Genomic DNA, 18,055 nt, shown 5'->3' with positions numbered 1-18,055 from the left:
ATAGCATTTGGATTCATCATCATGCTTAGTTGGTTATGGTTAACTGTATTAAATGCTGCCTGAGACCTGAGGAATATACGCGCTTAGTCAGCATTCCACCCACTGCAATTTTTGTATGGGGATCAGATCTCAGCGCCGGTAAAAAGGAAAGCTTTGGGACCTAATTACTGTTGAAACAGCTGGTCATTGGTCTGGAAGAGAATAGTTTTGTCGAAACCAGTCCAAGTTTGTCGGCAGCCTGCACTGCCGAAAAATTCAGAAAATCTGAGACTTCAGACAACCCACCTACAGAGTACTAGCCTTGGAAGAGAAGACAGCCGTCTTATTGAGGTGAAAATGGCTTTTAGCTTCGGGTTTTCGGGAGATGATATCGACATTGATGACTCGGAGATCAATAATGATTTTTCTGGTGTGTCCTCTCAGCAAACTGTGGGCAATTCTCTTCCTGAGCTTGTGAAAGCCGTTAAACATGATATGAATGAATGGGTAAGTGATCAAGCAAGATATTTCAGTCTCGATTATGCATATTATGTTCCTGCTCTTGTCATGGTTTGGACTGGCAAGTATATTCTAAATCCCAATTCGGGCCTATGAGATACTGCTCTCTATCATCAACAAGAGCATTATGCATACCTTCATTGCTTTGAAATGCATGATAAGTCTTTAGCAGAGCAACAATCTAATCAAAATGACAGCTTTCGATTCTTCCCTCTCAAATATTCTACAATAAGCTCGCAATCAGCGATTCGCTTCTGGCCGTTGCTCGTCGAGAGATCTTTGACATTCGCACCCAACTCATGGCCGAGGACAGCGCAGGCCATGATAATGAAGAGCTTATTGCCGGTATTGAAAAAGGCGACATCACGCCCAATTTCTATGAAGGCGGCTTCAAAACCTGGGAATGTGCCTTGGATCTAGTTAAGCTCTCCGTCAATGAGGACATACTTAATGAATCCTCAGATAGCCCGGCAGACATTCATATAATTGAGGTTCGTAATCATGCGTCTTTTGAAAGCTTCCCCCATCTCCAAAGAGCAAGAAGGCTAATGTCAAGAAACAGCTCGGCGCAGGCACAGCAGTCCCGTCATTGACACTGTTTGCCCGTCTTCTCGGCCAAGCCGAGCCAAGCCAGAGCCAAAGAAAGATAGTCTTTACTTTTGCAGACTACAACTCGGACGTGCTCCGTCTTGTTACACTTCCGAATCTCCTTCTGACATGGCACCTTAGCCGCTCTCAAACAGTTGTTTCAGCCGCGCCAACTGCACGGGATCAGGACGAAGAGCTGGATATCACGCCTGAGCTGGTTGAAGAATTCCAGAATGATCTTGCTCAGCGTGGGATCTCGGTTGATTTCATTTCGGGCGCTTGGTCACCCGCGTTTGTGGATCTGGTCTTTTCATCCGGTGGTGGTGCTCGCAAGACTCTGGTTCTTGCTAGTGAGACGATCTACTCGCCGGCATCACTGGCTGCGTTTTCTGAGACGCTTTTGGCGCTGCTGCGCCGCTCGAACACTGCATCAGCGAGAAGTCGGGCTCTCGTCGCCGCGAAGAAGGTTTATTTCGGAGTTGGCGGAGGCGTTGATGAGTTCCTTGCTGTGCTGCGTAATGTCTGTGCTAATGAGCTGGACGTGCAGCAGAAATTGAACGTTCAGTCTGAGGGTGTGGGTAGAGTAGTTTTGGAGGTTGTGCCGTCAACCGGGCCCTAGAGTCAATTTGATAATGAAATGAATATCCAATCCCAGCATTCAACGAACATTCCGCGAGGATCCAGGATTTAGGTTCAAAACAAAAGAAAATCCAATTATCAAGTGCTGGATTGAACGTCAAGTCCCAACGTATATGTACATAATTTTTCCTCCACACATGTCTATTTCAGACAGCCGACCAAAGAAAAACGACACTCCCCATTTACTCATAGATCGACACGACCTTGCCGTCCTTCATCCGCGCAACCCGAGACTCCTCAATCTGCTGGTTCTTGCGCTGGTAGTGAGCCACGACATGGCTCAGGTCGGCCTGCGAACCGGGCGAAACGTTGTACGGAGAGCCGGCGTTCATCATACTAAATAACCGCGAAAAAAGTACAATTAGCACAGAAACCATAGCATTTCCAAAGCGATAGCATCACATACTCGGGCTGTCGGAGGTCAAAAGCCTCGGGTGGGCCCTGACTGCCGAGCAAGTGGCGGTCAGAAGCAGCCTTCTCCATCATAGCGGTGTGGATAGCATTGCGCTGCTCGAAGACCTCCTGGGAAGGCGACCACTTGGTAATGAGGTTGGAGATCCAAGACGCCGAGCCGGATTCCTCGTTGGACTTGCTGACGTGGTAGAGGAGGAAGGCGGAGGCGATGGAGCCACAGGTGACGTAGAAGCTGCGCTGTTATGTGGACATAGAATGATTAGCTAGGTCGTGGGCCATTGAGGCATTTCTTGCTCTTCCAGAGTCGGGTCTGGTCGCGGGGGAGCTTACGCCGAAGCCTTCATTCACGGGCGCGTGGGCGGCGTGAGAGCCCCAGCGGCGCTGGGTGCGCAGCAGTTGCCGCATCGAAGGAGCAGATCGTGTGGCAGCGAACATTGTGTGGAGGGAAGCAATTGGTGGTGATCGATGACCCTTTGGGGAGCGATGATAGGGCGAGGTGGAAAGTGAAAGTCGATGGCACGTGATGTCCGTATTAGGCTTAGGGCCGCTCTCTGGCAAGAGTGTTGATGAACAACATCATTCTCGTCTTGAGACTATTCTTCATTCGTGTATTAGTATATTATTAGAAGGAATCTTTTCGAGAATTTTCATATTCAAGTGAGAATTAGAATTGATCTGTTCTTTCTGTTCTCTCATATTTCTTCAAATGAAACCCATTTGTGTATATTTAGTATCACACTGCAAGACCCCTATAATAGCCCAGGATAGGGACAATAGTACTCCCTACTTCGTACTCCGATGTAGTGCTACTCTGCACAATGTGCAGATAAAAATAAAAAAAAAAAAAATCCAAAATTCAACTGCAGCCCGATCTACTTGGCATAAACAATCATATTATGTCCAATATGCTGCTCGAAACCTCATGTAGTAAGATGTGTTGTCCAATGTTGTCCAATGTTGTCCCATGACAGCCTCACTATTTGTTTCCCAAGGCTACCCTGATTGGGCGAGATACATGATATATCGCCTCGTTTGAATTCATGTGCTCTCAATTGAACATGTCAGCTTGTCGGTGTCAAGTCACCCCACTAAGCCTTGCCCTTTAGAATGGCCCAAACCCACAATTTGATGCCCAACTGTCATGGCGTCTCCCGAATGGTCTCGCTTCCAGTCCGAAATGCAATATGGGTGGATTCAATACTTCTTTGTGCCCTCAAAGGTCCATAATTCCCAGCATTCGCGTCTAATTCACGGTCCCCTCGCACACTGGGGGTTGGATGGGTATCAATCACGCTAAGGGTCGGTCCGCTGTTGTACCCAGACAAACGTTAGGATGCTAATTTTTCGAGAGATTTTGTAAATTTCTTTCGGGTTGATCTTTTTCTTTCCTTTAATTATTCCGTAGGAATTGACAATTGGTCTTACCCCCAAAACATCTACATTGATTTCGTGGATCTTCATTCGCGCCCCGTCAAAGAGGTTTCAGGTTCTCTGCCCGATCAACCGAAGCCACTTGGCTTACGCTCTAAATATTGCAAAGTCTTGATACACATCTTCATAGTCAAATATTGGGCTATATCTTGAAGCATTGCCACAGGGTTGGTTGCAAATGTACAGTGCAGTCTCTCATATGATCCGAACCATTACTCATATGCTTCATTTAGTACATTGATCCTATTGGTAACACGTCTCTCACAGGCGAGAGCTTGGGCATCACTCTACCGCCATGGCCGCAGGTAAGAAGGCTAAGGCCAAAGACAAGGGCAAGGCAGCCACCAAGAAGGTTAAGAAGGGGAAGAGCCCAGAAGTCACAGAGACACAGACAACTACAACTACTCCTGCTCCTGGCAGCCCTGAACTTACGGCGCAGGAACCAGAGCAAGTAAAAGAGCCTCCTGTTGACACATCAGAAGTAAAGACGCCACTTCCTGTATCAGCATATGAGGTATTTGACGACGACACAACACAAGACAATTCAAAGCCTGTCGCAGATCAAGCACCTGTACTTGACAATCCTGTTTCTGCATACCAGGTATTTGACGACGACACAATACCTCAACACAGTGCCAAGCCTGTCGCAGACCAAGTTCCTGTACTTGACAATCCTGTATCGGCATACCAAGTATTCGACGACGAGACTACACCTCAAGAAGACAGTTCCAGGCCTGTCGCAGACCAAGCACCCGCACTTGACAATCTCGTCTCATCGTACGAGGTACTCGACAACGACACCACACCTCAAGACGGTTCCAAGCCTGTCGCTGATCAAGCACCTGTACTTGACAATCCTGTATCCGCATATCAGGTATTCGACGACGAGACCACACCTCAAGACAGTTCAGAACCTGTCGCAAATCAAGCACCGCCTGTGATTGACAATCCCGTACCAGCACACGAGATACTTGACGACAACACTGTATTTGCACCTCAAGGCGTCCCCGACTCTGTCGCAGATTCAAAATCCCCTGTACTCGAAACCCCTTTATCACCAGACAAGGTGTTCGACGAAGTACCTCCACACAAAGACAGCTCCGACCCTGTCGTAGATCAATCACCGCCGATAGTCGATAGGATTGTCGACGAAGCACCACATTTGGACGCTCCACACTTGGACGCACTACAATTGGACGCACCTCACTCGGACACACCTCACTTGGACGAATCAAGCTCAACTCAGCCTCCCATCGAGGACAGTGAAACCAGAGAGTCGCCTGTGGAAGAAGCAAGTTTGATTCAGGCTCCTATTGAGGACCAAGAGCCAAAGAGGGACTTGGAAGATCATACCAAGCAAGACCAACCCAATCAAGTTGAGCGCCCTGGAGAGGCGACTGTAGTCTCAGCAGCACCGGTTGACCCATTCTCCCCTGTGGCCGCCTGTGTCCCCTTGCCTTCACCATCATTGACTGAAGCACGGTATATGTCAAGCCCCTCCCAGGAGCACCAACATTATTATCCTGGACCATATTCTCCTTACGCTTCGCCTGTCCCATACCCTGCGCAAGCACCTTACACATCGCCAAACGCCTACGCTGCACAACCAGGCTACGCGTCACCAACAGGCTACGCTTCGCCAGTGCCATACGCAGCCTCCCCGGTACCGTACACTTCGCCAAACGCATATTCTTCACAAGTACCCTACGCCTCACCTGCGCTGTACGCGCCAGTGCCTTACGCTGGTTCCCCGGTGCCCTACACCTCATCCACACCCTACGCTGGCTCTCCGGTGCCTTACGCCTCATCAGTAGCTTACACTTCCTCACCGGTGCCTAAAGTCAGCAGCCCACTTGCACGTTCTCACTACCCTCAAATGTCTCCAAATATATCACCAACTGCAACCCCTCCACCTCAGAATCTACCAGCAGCACCGATGGCTCCCCCAGAAGCGGCGCCTTCCATCGCCCAAAGTGGGCCGCATTCTCTTCAATCTCCTGTCATGAGCTCTGCTGGCATGATACCTCCTTATGGATATTATTCTCCTCATCACCAATCAGAGCCCCATTATATGAGCCGGGGCTACAGCATCCCAGATCCATCATATCAGGCGTCATACCAGGCCCTTCATAACCTGTCCATGGCCAACGGCCATGCCTACGAGAATGGATCTCCCCCAGAAAATGACACTGAGCACATTGAGCTTCTTCAACGTATCCAGTCGGCCATTCCAGACATCAACCGTCTTCTTCATGGGTTCCGCAACACACACAGCAAGCTCTCAAACCGGGAGGCTGAGATGAAACATATTGGAACCCAGCACGAACAAGCTTTGATTCACAAGGAGTACTACATCGAAGCTCTGCAAGCCCAAATGAAGAAAGCTGCCAATGAGAGTGCCGAAGAAGGCGCTAAATTAAAGCATACCATTAGTGAGCTGCGTCTCGAACTCGGAGATCTGCAAGAGAAGCAGAAGGACCTTGAAGATGGCTTGGCTGTCCACCAGAAGTCCAACGAGGAGCTTACTGAAACCAAGGTCTTGCTCGAGGGACAGATCAACCAGCTCAATGAAAGCATCAAGGAGTCAAAGGAAGCCCACGAGAAAGACCTGGTGATCAAGAAGGAGGAGCAGGAGAAGGCTCTTGGGGCACAGAAGGCAGAGCTCACCGAGCTGTTTGAAGAAATCAAGACCGAGGATGAGAAAACTGCAGCAGAGAACTTGGAGACTCGTGAGCGCGAACTTCGCGCTGAACACGAATCTAGTCGGGGCGAATGGGAGAAGGAGAAGACCCAATTACAGGAATCCTTCGAGGCCCAGCGCACCGAGCTGGAGGCCACCAAGACAGAAGTGACCTCCCAGATCGCTGCTTTGGAATCCAAAGAGACCGAGCTCCAAGCCCGACTCACTGAACTCACAACAACACGTGAAGAGCTCGCAGCCAAGCTAGCAGAGCTGGAAGAAACCCACCAGAAGAACGCTCGAGAAACGGAAGAACTCCGACAAGGTCATGCTGGTGAAATTGACTCCCTTCGACAATCACACGACGAACAACTCGCTGCTGCTGCTAAAGAGTTGGCTGATAAAATCGCCGCTCTAGAAGCCCACTTGAATGAGAAAGAGCAGCTTTGGACTGCGGAACGCACTGCCCTGGAGCAAAAGCTCTCCGAGAGAGACAGTGAACTTGCCAGTGCCGAGCGAGAGAAGGAAAGATTGGAAGGAGACGGAATTGTCAAGGAGCAGCATCTCCAGCGTGCCGTAGATGGGATGCGAATGACGATTGATAACCTGGGTGGTGATTGCGACAGGCTGAGAAAGACACTCTCCAGCTTGGGTGAGGCCACTGACCTCAGAAACACCAAGGGCGACCAATTCTTGTAAGTAAGCCCTTGAAGTCATCGGAATTTGCATTCCTTTTGGCGCTTTTTCTTCTTTTGTTTTACCCTTTCTTTTGCTTTTCCGTCTCTTGGAGACAGGTCATTCATTTTGTATATTTCCTTTGTTGAACTGCATCAGTGCACAGCGGGCATACATTCTCTTATAGACTCATGTTGATAACGATAAATGGACACGATCTAATAAACATTTTCATTTTTAGCTTGGACTGCTTCACTGAGCTCTCGCAGCTCATCCACAATCTATCCAAAGAGCATTTCGGATATCTCCCCATCGATCCTCCAAAAGACATTCTTTCCAAGATTCCATCTGAACTCCCACCTTTCCTTGACAACACTCCAGCATCCCGCGAACTCCGATGTGCCTACATCCAGCACATCATCTCAAAAACCCTAACCTTCCGAGTCTTCCAACCCTTCCTCTTCACCTTGGGCCGACGCTACGACAAAGCCGACACCTTCTTCCAGATGCTATCCATGGACATCCGACGCAAGTCCGTCCGCCGTGAGGCATTCTGGCGTCAACAGACCCTGAAGGCAGCCTACACGACCTCAGACGCAAAACAATCAATCAACGTAGCAGCAGCAGTCATCGTCGACGAAATCATCGACCACATCAAGCACTTCGCCGACCCCAAGCACCTCGACTCTCTCCTAATTGGCGTCCGAAAGATTGTCAAGCTTGCCGCTGAGACATGGAGACACGCGCGTGTCGAACGCGAGCTCGTCCTCGCCAATTTCCCCGCCCCGGATGCAGAGAGTATCTCGAACGAGGGCTGGCTGGAGTATGCTGCCAACAAGGATCAGAGCCCCATCCCGACCAACGAGCCCACTCGTCATGTCGTGCTGCGTATCTTCCCGCGCATTACGCGTGAGGCGGCTCATGAGGACTTTGCTACCGATGAAGAGAAAGCGACAGGCTGCACTTACTCGCAGGGTGTTGTGCTTTACTCCGACTCGCCGGTCATTATGGATCGTCTTCAGGAGTTTGCGAAGAAGTCTACGGATGCTCTGATCACTGAGTCGCCTCCTAAGACGCCTTTGGCTGTCAAGGCTATTGACAGGTTGGCTCAGACTGAAGCCTCCTCGCCGAAGGTTATGACTGTTCGATCAGCTCCTACGAGCCCAAAGGGTCAGTTTAGGAGTCTGTGATTTCGGCCGCATTGGTGACTTTGATATATTGTGCATATAGCATAGCGTCTGGGCCAACTTTCTTTTGTTTTTTCCTATGTCGTTCTTTTGTCTTGTCATTTGTTTTATCGCACACTTGTTTTGAGATTTTATTTGGAACGTTTCAGCGGATTTTGATTCGAATTCTTATGATGTGTTTGTATTTGAGTATTTATAGCTTTGTTTGAAGATTGTATGTAAACAGCAACGATGTTGGCGAGTTAGAGAATAAGAACACTGAATCACATCAATATCTATTGTGCACATTGTAGATCATACCTAGGCAGTTGATCACCTATAACTTTAGATACATCATAGCTGAACATATATATACCTCAGATCTCTTGAACAGACTATTCACTTGTTTTGTATAAGGTGAGGACTAGAACAGCGTGAAAAAGCCCTACTTTTTAGGAGTTAGTTGATGGTCTTCTTCCCATTGCTCCTTCTCTACATCCTGCCCATCTTACCGCAATACCAAGCTAGAATTGCAGTTTAAATGGTCTAACTTTTTCTCTCCGATTTTAAATCATTCTTTTGAGTGGGTTTAGCTTCAATTTGGAGCATTGTATTGATCCAAAGATCACGTTCATGTATTCAGTCTTGGGAAGGTATCAAAGCGGTAACCAGTGCATGCCAACAGTGAACCAGCACAGAAATTGAAGAGCCACAAAGGATAGCCGCAAGTATCGATCCCTCAGCACAGCATCTCAAGCTATCTACTCTGAAGCCTGGCTGACATGGTCAGCGACACCGCACTTCCAGTCAGGAGTGTCGTAGTAGATAGTGTAGTGGTCATTTGGAGAGGCACCGGAGGACAGCTGCTGGCCATACTGCCAGAACAGATCGGCAGCGTTACCGGCGGTAGTCAAGGCGGTCTTCTGCCAATCCACCGAGTCGGAGCAGTGGTCATCCTTGATGCCGTATTCCTCAAACAAGCAAGGCTTTCCTGCAGCGTCACATACTTTGGCGTGAGACTTAACCCAGTCATTGCCCCAAGCATTGTCGGTGATACCCCCTAGAATGAATTAGTTTGATGTATGTATAGGGTACTTTGAGAATATCCTTACAGTCGGCCACGTAGAGGTGGAAAGTTCCAAAGTCAATATCAGGGGCTGCAAGGTTCTTAGCGAAGTCGTTGCCTTCGCTGTTGCCATAAGGGTAAGTATCATCCGATCCGACAGTCAGACCCATACCCTCTATATCAGTTGTCAGAATAGATGAACAGTTTAGATTCTCTCAAGAGCACGAACCTTCGCCAGTGGTGACCATGTGGTTAGAATCGAGGGATTTGATGTAGGCGGCAGTCTTGGCCACCCAGCTAGAGATGACATCGGTCTTGCAGCTCGAGCAGCGAGGCTCATTGGCCAACTCCCATGCAAAGATGGCAGGGGAATCGCTGTAGCGAGAGACAACAGCTTTGATATATGCCTGGTACACACCCTGGATCTTCTCATCGGTGTACCATTCCGTCTTACTGCCTCCATAGGCAGCAATGTAGGCGCTCATACCACCATAATCATCCCAGTAGTTCACAAAGGGGATGATCAGCTTGATGCCGTACTTCTCAGCAGCGGAGACCACGTAATCAAGACGCTTCAAGCCATCAGCGCCAGTGTTAATGGTACTGGTACCAGTGGCCTTGTCGTGGACCTGGAAGTAGACAGTCCCATCGGTTGGGGCGGTGTTCACATCATTGAAACCCCAGGTTCGGAGAATCTTGAGACCGCTCTTCTGCAGGTTCTTGAAGACGGAGTCAACGTCCGTGTCCTTGGTCAGGAATGGCAGCCAATAGGCGTTTGTGCCAGGGAAGTACTTGGTCTCTCCATCGATGTTGAACTTAAGTCCATCCACCTTGGCAAAAGAACCGCTGCCAGTGGGCTGAGGAGGGCTCAAGGGGGTGGACGAAGGGCGTCCGGTCGAAGAAACCGAAGTCGAGAAAGTCGAGCCTGGCGCTGAGCTAGTCACGGCTTGAGCCGAGGCTGCTCCTATCGCGGAGAGCAAAGCAATGGAGGAAATGGAACGCATCTTGTCTTATGAAGGATAAGCAGGTAATCTGTAGAGAACGTTGTTGATCTGGATACGATTGGAATTGAAGGCATTACTAGCTATTTTGTATGTTCACCTGGTGGAGAATTCCCCCATTCTCGGTCTTTCTCTGAATTGCACACGACCCCCTTGAAACGAAGTTGAAGATCTTTTGAGCAAGAACGTTGAAGATCTTTGGAGAGAGTCGTCGCAAGGTGACAACTTGTCGAAAAGAATACGGAGTATCGACAGGCACATTCCCACAAATTGTTAGCATCCCCGGGAACATTGAATTTTCACCTTGATTGACGTCGATCTACATAAATGCGCCCCACGCTATATGGTCTAGCGCTATTTAGTGTTAGTCCTTGAAGGAGATTATTCGGGGTTATTAGTGGGTTTGACCCTACTCGGGTATATCACGGCGGAACTCTTTGACACACTCCCGTGCCGGTTCGGGGAATTTCCGTCTCCTTCGACCCGAGCCGAGAATTGCAATGGATCTAAGGCTGAATAGAGTATTGAACCTGATAATCATGCACCTAAGCCGCTTTCAATGCACGGAAGGCGTAAATGCGGAGACTCCGCACGGGAAACCCCGGATTCTCAAGTCCTTGCAGAATCCGGTCAATTTTGTGAAGATATTAATTACGTTTATGGGGGAAATATAATCTATGACAGAGTTGAGAACAATGTTGACCTCAACATATTAAAATTGCAGATAGTAGTTTGGCAGTCATTTAGGGGGAAATATAGGGTTTGAGACATCATCCCGAAACCCATCCCGAAACACACCATAAACACCTAGAACCCACAATCCCATCAGACAATGTTCATCTGCAAGTAATCGGATCCGGCCGGATTCCGGATATAATCTCAGGCAGAGACTCGTGTTTTATGTGCAGTAATCACAAGACAGGACTGTTCAAGAAAGCCACAATTCCTGGAAATGGTCGGTTTGGCCACGGATGAGGGGGAAATAAGTGTGTGTTTCCTTGAATAACCAACGCCACAGTACTTAATGGGCTAAATATCGAAGACAAAGAGTATCACCTGGGCGAGAAGTGGGCAATTCAGCAGGAATTCGACGGGAATTCGACCTTTAAAGTTTGAAATCATGCTCCAAGTCACCGAACTATACCAGGCTTCACAAGTATAAAGTCGCCCAACTTGGCCTCGTTTTTGAACAGTTCATTCAAGCAACGGGTCCTAAGCATTGCAACTTACACTCCGATTCTCTACTGTTCAATCCAGAGTTCTTTCATTGCTATCCATCAGTTTCAAGATGAGATTCACCCTTTCATGTGCCGTTGCACTCTTGGCAACTACGGTGCTGGCCAGTCCAGTGCCCAACGAGGTTCTTGAAAAGCGAGACGATCGAGGTCATTACACCGTTTCTGGTCTCTGGGCGCACAAGAAGGCAATTCTCGATGCCGGTGGCAACACTCTCGATCTTGCTATTGCCATGCTCGAGATGTAAGATTCCTACAATGAAACCCCGCTGGATAATGCTGACACAGAACCAAAGAGAGGATATGGACACTTCCCACTATCCCTATGGTGATGCCAAGGCCGACGACGCAGCAAATTTCGGTCTCTTCAAGCAGAACTGGGGCATGCTCCGTGTCTGTGCCACGCGCTATGGCTTTGCTGGCCAGTCCCAGTCGCAGTGGAATAATGGAGCAGTTCTCAAGTAAGAAGCCCACATATCAAACGATACGAGAGTCCTGACTTACCTTTCAAAAGCTCCAATGTGTACGCGGACGTCGCCTCCCGCTGGGATTGCCAGGGCTACTACGGGTATGACAAGTGGTTTGCTGGTCACCGCAATGGTGCCAGCGGCCTTCAGGATCCTTATACCAAGGACATTGCCAGTAAGTCTTCAAAGATATGGCTACAATTGTGATAGCAATGTTGACCCCCTTCGCAGACTATAAGGAGGCTGTCCAGTGGATTCAGCAGCAGATCGACAGCAACAGCGGGTACAAGTATGACGATACCCGCTTCTGGGTTAACATTCCTCCCATCTAGGTAAACCATCTAGGTAAAGAGAGGCTTGCTACTCTCCAAGGCGATATCGATTTTGTCTACAATCTTAGTGCACAGTTTGAATCTGAAAGTACCTTCGCTGGCTGATCCAAAACCATTCAAGTAAAATGATTATCTATTTCTTTGAAAATGATTGGACCTCACTGTAAGTGATGGTGAATATAAGGGGAATTCTGAATATAATAATTGTAACATCGGCATTTCGGGTCGCGATCTGCTCCTGGCCCTGGGATTATAGGGCGAGTGCTCACCTGGATAACTACCTCACTGAAACCCAACCGGTTTTCTTGATTGCTAATCATAAATGCCAATTATATCATATATGTTTGATATAAAAGTATAGGTATAGCCAGAAGTGAGCAAAATCAAACTCCATTTAACTTAAATCATACCTAGAGCCTTGCTGACAATAGCACTGTACTGAGCAGGCCCAAAAGTAAATGGCTGATATAACACTTATTTTTATTAGAATTGATAGAGTGGGTAAGGTGGCCAGAGATATCTAATAGCGGATTTAGACCATTTCTATATCTACAGCAAAGGTTGAAACCCAGGTTACTCCTTGATCAGGACAAGAGCCCTATTCCCTACGTTTCTCTGCCAATCCAACGAAATAGGAGATATTGTGATTATTTTTAAGAACCCATCAAGCATGACTGCGTCTCCGTACCCGACGTTCAAACATTCGCCAAAATATATATCTAGAAATTTCCTCGATCTGTATACACACCAATAGAGAACATCGAGGGCTGGGCTAAATCGTAGAAAAAACACCAGATTTTCTCTATATTGTTCATTTACTATAGTATCGACGAGTAAGCGGCTAACAACGAGCTTGAATCCTTGGCCAAGACATCCCGAATCCAACTACAAATCTGGGTGCAGTAGAAGGCGATGGACGCCGTGGATAGTATCTAGACATGTATGAGGACGATCGAAGCTGAAAGGAAGTTGGAACAAGACGGGGTGTGGCTTTACTGAAAGAGAGAAAGCAACACGGAGTCAATCTACATAACTTCCTAAATTGATCTGATATGGGATAGATGACTCTCGTGGACGTCGATCAGCTCAAAGGCCTGGAGCATTCGATCAAATACGCTTATGATCCTCTAAATCTAGCTGCTGGAACATCTTCATGACCTTCTAACCTCACGCGACCGTGAGGCGGTGCTTAGCTATGTCTCACCTAGGCCACACACCACCATACGTCAATCCATATAAAAAAGCAGCATCGGTTATTCTTAGTCTATTGGCGTTTTGTTCGCATCCATGGGCTCAAGCTCTTACGAGCAAGGCTTTTCCCAGCTGTTATAGAAAACAACATTCAAGAGGGCTGGTTCAAGACTGGATACCGATGGCGCCAGCGTGGTGCTTCCCATTAGGGACAGCTGGTCAGAGCCTATCCTCATACGACAAGCAAATTTTTGCTAAATTATGTGCATTAAAATATAAATTTGACACGTAAGATAAGACAAATGAACAAACAGCCTGCACAATGTGCGTACATGGGTATCAAAAGGGAATGGTTAGAGCTTTGCTTCAGTTCCAATTGCATTCCGGCGCATTTGCCGCGACGATACATCAGCTGGCACAGGAGCTGCGGCATTTTGAAAGAGCTTCCGCCCAACAAGATCAGACATGGTAAGCACACGCGAGGAAACAGTTGCACCGTCCCGACGGTTTTTGCTGTGAAAGGTTAGTATATGAACAGAAACAGTGTGGATAGAATGAACTGACCCCTCGCGACGGGACTGTGCAATCAATTCAACAAAGTCCCACAGTCGACCGCCATCCAGAACCTTCCCAGTACTCGTATCACGCTGGGGTACCCATTCAGGAGCCAGCCTGAGAGACGGACCGACACGCGATCCCTTGTTCTTCGCAACCAAGATAATTCCCTCCTCTTCGAACCGTTGGTAAGAATTCTTGAGGGTCTCTTTGTTGACAGCCTCGAAGTAGGAGAGATCACCTTGGTGGTACAATGTTTTACCGAGCTGCAAGTTTGAATATTAACATAGTTACCATAGCAAGGGTAAAGGAAACTCACGATCTGAGCACTATCCTGTGCTTTCTTTGAATCGATCCAAACTTCCTCTGGACCATCGAGAGGGGGCGTCAGTCCAAGAAGGGACACTGCGCCAAGCCAGGAGGCCTCGATGAAAGGCCAGATCAAGAAGCAGTAGAAATCATAGTTCTCGCGACCACATAGTCGCTCAGACTCGCTCAACTCAATGTAGATTGGTGTGGTAGACTCATCACGCGTGATCTTGATCACATCGTCCTTCTCCAGCCCACGCAAAGTTTTATCGAAATTGTTAGCTAAGCCCTCAGGCGGGAAAATGAATTCACCGCGGAAAAGCTGAGATAGGAATGAAACCTGTTTCTTCAGATCCTCGTAGGTGATTCTTTGATTGGCAGGTCCGCCACCTTGCTTGATCTTTGTGTACATAGCCACGGAAACCAGCGCTTCTGTGATAAAAAGGTGGATGAGCATGTTGCGGTAAAAGGAAAGTTGGAAACGATCCACCGCATAGTAAGTTGGCTCGACTAAGCCTGAAATCACACCAACGAGTTTAGGTCCTAAGACTTCAAGTGCACGGTCAACCACGGTCTCCGTTGGTGAGCGATAGAAGTGTGCGACCCTGCCACCTTTGCCTCGCACCCGCTCGCAGAGCCAGTCCAGCCGGCGTACTAATTCGGTTTTTCCAACTCCGCGGCCGCGTAAGGTCAACAGTACGGTCCCCACGAGGGCAGTTGGCATCATCACAGACACGTCGTTGATATCGGACAGAACCCGGTAACCGAATGTTCTTAAAATGCGGCCTCGATCACTATAGCTAAGTTTATTATTGATGTCGGTGCTGGGGCGATCCAGTCGGGTAAGCTGCTGACCAATGAAGTCTCGGAGACTCCATGGCTCGTGGAAACGAACATCAACTCGGCCTAGCTTCAGGGACAAGACCGAGGACGAAGAAATGAAATCAGCTAAGTTCTCCTTTGCCTTCGGTTGGCCAAGAAGCTCGCTTATGTATGATCTAGAGAACGCGTCAATGTCAATGTTCATCAAAAATGTCAAGAGTGCCAGCGGGTGTCATACTCAGTCTCAATGACTTTGTCGTATTGGGTGCTGACAGGACAGATAATGAGATCTTCAACCCGACCTGACAATAGACTGTCCATGATGAAACTCAATATTCCAAACTTTGGTGAAAGGAGTTTTCCAATTCTGGAGCGACCACCTTCAATGAAGCATTGGAAATTGAAGCCCTGTTGGAGGAGAGTATCGATATAAGCTTGTACGACAGTATTGTACAAAGGATCATTTCCAAAGCTCCGCCGAATCCACATAGCGCCTACACAAGGTTAGTAATAGCTTAACGCTGAAAGTAAAATTGTCTTGCAACTGACCTGCGTGTTGTAAGAAAGAACCCAGCAACGGGATGTTCAGATTGTCGCCCGCAACGATGACCGGTAGAGAAATGCCGATACGGTAACAAATAATTTGCAGTGAGACGTAGTCCACATGGGACTTGTGGCAAGGCAGGAAAACGATCGACTGCTTCTTCTTGGCGGCAGTTTCGGCTACAGATCTTAGACGCAAGACTTCCTCGCTAGATACATGGATACCTAAGGTGAATCTTATTAAGTATGCACTTGTGATAGCAGGTGTATGGCAGAGAATATTCACCTTGATGATAAGCACGAGTCAAGAGCTGTGTGCACATATAATAAGCACCCCGAATAAACGGCTTGCTCTCCATCTTGCAAATCATGTTTTCCATCATTGTATCCACAACTTCCTGAAGATTACCTTCAATCTCAGTCCGGCGACGGGCCCGTTTGTCGTCCAGAGTTATACCCTCGTTGATTGCCAGCAATCCTTTCTTCTCTTCGACTATGAGTCGACGATTGGCCAATTCAGTGATTTTGTTTTGCAGAAGCGGGCTGCCCAATATGGAAGTCTTCATCCTTTCCGAGAAACCGGAGTAGAAAATTGGCTGGCCGATAGGTTCGTCATATGCACGCCAGCCCGTACCTGACATGTACAGGCTCACTTCTCGCAGGAAATCCAAGGGGTTCTCGCGAAATCGAGCCATATGGCGGACAAGGTTGCGTTCGGTGACTTCATCATCGTGTGTTTCTGGACCTCCAGTGAAGCCCGATGGATGGATTGTCAAGTTTCGGTTGGAGATTTCCAGATCTGGTGCCGAGTTGTCATCGGCAATAGCCGACTTAGTGGTCGGCATTTTATAAGGAGGCAGGGCGAGGATGGTTATACTTTAAGGTCAGACGAGAATGCGACTAGGTCCATGGAAGAAAGGAAAGATCAAATGAGAAGCTCAACAGAGAAGCTCAAAAGAGAAGAGGCGGGGAACCGAATCATAGCTTGAAACCCCAAGCTCCTGAAGCGGCACCACGGCTGATCGCCCCCGGATGTTTTTCGGATTTCCCCAGGATTGAACCGAGGCAGGTCACGTGTGGCCTCAGATGTGCTCGTAGCTCTCATCCTACGCTGTCAACGTCTGCATCTTGCATCTTATTCATTACCCTCACAATGTCTCGCTTGGTCCACGGAGCGAGGTCATTTTCGAGTATGTCTCTTTTATGGAAATTAAAGCTCCAGAAAAGCTCACTTTATCCCAGCGACGGCTTCATCCCTCTTTGCCGACGCGACCGCAGCTTCGCAATCTGTCCGCCAACCGTCCAGCTTTCAAGTCTTCCGCGATGTTTCCTCAATCCGAGGACTCCGGCGCCAATTGTTCAAGAATGACCGGACTGTAGGCTTTGTTCCTACCATGGGCGCACTTCATGAGGGCCATCTCTCTCTAATTCGGCAAGCTGCTCGCGAGAATACAGACATTTTTGTTAGCATCTACGTCAATCCCACACAATTTGGAGTCACGGAAGATTTGTCCAGCTACCCCCGCACCTGGGATACCGATGTTGAAAAATTGGAGAAGCTGAATGAGGAGCTTGAGCGATTGGGAGAAAACAGTGCAAGTGCTGGACGCATTACTGCCATTTTCGCACCGACTTCGAAAGTCATGTACCCCGGTCTGCCCCCTTCGTCGGAAATTGATGGCGATGGCTCGTTTGTCACAATTACCCCGCTGTCCACTAAACTGGAGGGTGCTTCTCGTCCGGTATTCTTCCGGGGTGTGGCAACGGTCTGCATGAAGCTCTTCAACATCACAACACCTGATCGTGTCTACTTTGGCCAGAAAGATGTGCAGCAAACCGTGGTCATCAAGCGTATGGTAGAGGATTTCCATGTTGGCACCGAAGTGCGAATCATTGAAACCACACGTGAACATGACGGCCTGGCGCTGAGCTCGCGGAATGTCTACCTGGGCGACCGGAGACGAGCCGTCGGGCTCACTATCTACAAAGCCCTGAATGCCGCGAAAGCAGTATACCTGGCTGGCAATAACAACCGAGCAGACATCCTTGGGGCTGCTCGTAATGTTACAGATTCCGTCCTTGCCGAGCAGCAATCCCTTTCGCCATCCGAGAGAGCACTTTACGAAGTCGACTACATTTCTCTAGCCGATCCTGACACCCTTGACGAGCTGGAAATCATTGACCCGGCCAAGGGCGCCGTTTTGAGTACCGCATTTAAGATGGCACCGCTTGAAGAATCCAAGCCAGGCGAAGACTGTGGATTGGGTGATGGCAAGGTTCCCGTCCGACTGATTGACAATCTCATTTTGGATCCTCGTGCTTGATACCGTATCAAACACCCAGTAATAAACATCTAACACTTTAACATAGCACGATTTGCAAGCAAGCAACTTACATAAGTTTTCCAAAAGCAATATAGACTTCTCAACTTATTCAAATATAT

General features: G+C 48.4%; 7 protein-coding genes across 7 annotated transcripts; 4 read left to right on the top strand and 3 right to left on the bottom strand.

Moving 5' to 3' along the window:
- Positions 1 to 336: 336 nt before the first annotated feature.
- N7500_000735 (protein-histidine N-methyltransferase) lies at positions 337 to 1,705 on the top strand (the record flags this gene model as incomplete). The annotated part of the gene is made up of 3 exons (XM_056671881.1): positions 337 to 486; positions 696 to 989; positions 1,061 to 1,705. The coding sequence occupies 3 exons, from the start codon at positions 337 to 339 to the stop codon at positions 1,703 to 1,705; spliced, it is 1,089 nt and encodes a 362-aa protein (XP_056537454.1).
- A 202-nt stretch (positions 1,706 to 1,907) lies between these two features.
- On the bottom strand, positions 1,908 to 2,574 carry N7500_000734 (putative NADH-ubiquinone oxidoreductase 178 kDa subunit; the record flags this gene model as incomplete). Its single annotated transcript, XM_056671880.1, has 3 exons — positions 1,908 to 2,061; positions 2,132 to 2,376; positions 2,470 to 2,574. The coding sequence occupies 3 exons, from the start codon at positions 2,572 to 2,574 to the stop codon at positions 1,908 to 1,910; spliced, it is 504 nt and encodes a 167-aa protein (XP_056537453.1).
- A 1,291-nt stretch (positions 2,575 to 3,865) lies between these two features.
- Positions 3,866 to 8,115, top strand: N7500_000733 (uncharacterized protein; the record flags this gene model as incomplete). The annotated part of the gene is made up of 2 exons (XM_056671879.1): positions 3,866 to 6,945; positions 7,167 to 8,115. The coding sequence occupies 2 exons, from the start codon at positions 3,866 to 3,868 to the stop codon at positions 8,113 to 8,115; spliced, it is 4,029 nt and encodes a 1,342-aa protein (XP_056537452.1).
- A 737-nt stretch (positions 8,116 to 8,852) lies between these two features.
- N7500_000732 (glycoside hydrolase 5 family protein) lies at positions 8,853 to 10,161 on the bottom strand (the record flags this gene model as incomplete). Its single annotated transcript, XM_056671878.1, has 3 exons — positions 8,853 to 9,151; positions 9,204 to 9,332; positions 9,387 to 10,161. The coding sequence occupies 3 exons, from the start codon at positions 10,159 to 10,161 to the stop codon at positions 8,853 to 8,855; spliced, it is 1,203 nt and encodes a 400-aa protein (XP_056537451.1).
- A 1,285-nt stretch (positions 10,162 to 11,446) lies between these two features.
- N7500_000731 (uncharacterized protein) lies at positions 11,447 to 12,192 on the top strand (the record flags this gene model as incomplete). The annotated part of the gene is made up of 4 exons (XM_056671877.1): positions 11,447 to 11,637; positions 11,690 to 11,854; positions 11,908 to 12,035; positions 12,092 to 12,192. 4 exons carry the CDS (start codon positions 11,447 to 11,449, stop codon positions 12,190 to 12,192), a joined length of 585 nt encoding a protein of 194 aa, XP_056537450.1.
- A 1,544-nt stretch (positions 12,193 to 13,736) lies between these two features.
- N7500_000730 (lysophospholipid acyltransferase family protein) lies at positions 13,737 to 16,457 on the bottom strand (the record flags this gene model as incomplete). Its single annotated transcript, XM_056671876.1, has 6 exons — positions 13,737 to 13,896; positions 13,948 to 14,204; positions 14,258 to 15,245; positions 15,308 to 15,563; positions 15,619 to 15,837; positions 15,899 to 16,457. The coding sequence occupies 6 exons, from the start codon at positions 16,455 to 16,457 to the stop codon at positions 13,737 to 13,739; spliced, it is 2,439 nt and encodes an 812-aa protein (XP_056537449.1).
- Positions 16,458 to 16,765: 308 nt separating this feature from the next.
- Positions 16,766 to 17,936, top strand: N7500_000729 (pantoate--beta-alanine ligase PAN6; the record flags this gene model as incomplete). Its single annotated transcript, XM_056671875.1, has 2 exons — positions 16,766 to 16,802; positions 16,855 to 17,936. 2 exons carry the CDS (start codon positions 16,766 to 16,768, stop codon positions 17,934 to 17,936), a joined length of 1,119 nt encoding a protein of 372 aa, XP_056537448.1.
- Positions 17,937 to 18,055: the final 119 nt, after the last annotated feature.

The sequence above is a fragment of the Penicillium coprophilum genome, assembly GCF_028826855.1.
Source record: "Penicillium coprophilum strain IBT 35676 chromosome Unknown utg000001l_segment0_segment0, whole genome shotgun sequence".
Lineage (NCBI taxonomy): Eukaryota > Fungi > Ascomycota > Eurotiomycetes > Eurotiales > Aspergillaceae > Penicillium > Penicillium coprophilum.
Note: the sequence above shows the minus strand (reverse complement) of the source record. Positions and strands in the feature narration are given on the sequence as shown.